Source organism: Perkinsus marinus, assembly GCF_000006405.1.
Source record: "Perkinsus marinus ATCC 50983 genomic scaffold scf_1104296946668, whole genome shotgun sequence".
NCBI lineage: Eukaryota > Perkinsozoa > Perkinsida > Perkinsidae > Perkinsus > Perkinsus marinus.
Window position 1 is genome coordinate 1 of NW_003210878.1, and position 1330 is coordinate 1330.

General features: G+C 42.6%; 1 protein-coding gene across 1 annotated transcript; it reads right to left on the minus strand.

The window, feature by feature from the left end:
- Window positions 1-29: 29 nt before the first annotated feature.
- Pmar_PMAR004572 (conserved hypothetical protein) lies at window positions 30-1293 on the minus strand (the record flags this gene model as incomplete). Its single annotated transcript, XM_002779565.1, has 6 exons — window positions 30-196; window positions 240-368; window positions 446-780; window positions 829-957; window positions 1007-1167; window positions 1219-1293. Coding segments are annotated over 6 exons (996 nt in total), but the record flags the coding sequence as incomplete, so codon positions are not given.
- Window positions 1294-1330: the final 37 nt, after the last annotated feature.

The following is a 1330-nucleotide window of genomic DNA, read 5'->3' on the forward strand; positions in this document are numbered from 1 at the left end:
TCTCTGGTAGGTCCTAGAGAGACACATGCTTATGCTAAGTTATCAGTAAGGGTTATTACATGTGGCAGTGTATGACCATCTAAACGCATACGTACGAAATGCATAGCGAGAGCAAATTCATAGATGTCTAACTTTCCATCGCGATCAACATCTGCTAAATTCCATACTCTATGTAATACTCCAGATGGGAGTTTACCTGAAGGATGAAAGATCCACATATAGGAGAGGAGAGCACATACTACTCTTAAGCATCTCCTGTTTAGCTATAGCACCAGATAGCTTACCATCGAGTGGATCCGGACCAAGAGACTCAAACAATGTTGTATACCTAGGAATATCCAGCCATGAAAGCATAACTACTGCTGATACTGCTGTTGGTGATACTTACTCTGATATATCAGGAGGGCTCGATAACCAAGTTGCAACACCAAAGTCGTCAGCCCACGGAGATGCTGCCCCCTTACCAGGCTGCTGAGTAGAGTATGGTATGGGCAGAATGAAGGAGATTTGGATATACTAGAGGTTACATTAGCAATGCCTCCTTTAAATATGTCAGGCAGCTCCTTAGCATCACGTTCTTTAGGTATCATCTTGAGCAATGCGGGTATGTCATTGGATAACACATCATCAATAGGCTCTAGGCTTCGAGGCTTCTTGATCTTATCTAAGCCCCTGGCAGGTGATGGGATCGACTGTAGTGACATATTACGGAAATCGTAGTGTGCCAGTTCTTTACGCATGTAATCCACTGAAGGGAAATCCCCAATAGGGAGGTTATATCTGTATAATATTCAGCTGCATACATCTACTATCCTTGCATAGTACTACTTCTTGGAAACTTGCTCATAGACCACATCTAGATGCTCAATAAGCTCACGTTTCTTCGAGTTTTTCCCAAACATTGAAGGCATCTCATGTTTGATATATGTCATCAGACAGGCATGTGTCTTCGCTAATCTATATTGTTGGTATTTGAGTATGACCCAGAACACCGACTACTTACTACCTTGCTCGTTTAATAAGATCATTCAGTTTCCTGAGGGCAGCCTCTTCAGGTAACTTCGCTATGTCTGCATATAGATCGGATTCTTCATTCTCAAAAAGACTCCGTTGCTCATCGTTGTTGAGTTTCTCATCCCAAAATGATCCGATGAAAACTCTCGATGTCTAAGGAGGTAAACACTACAAGAGCAGTAGAATAAGCATGATCATCATCACCTCAGGTGTATTTATAACCTTACCAAGGGACCACATAAGAGCACCATACACCCGCATAAGCTGCTGAGTAGTGACCTAATGACCCTACATTACCAACAGCAGCACCTCCAAC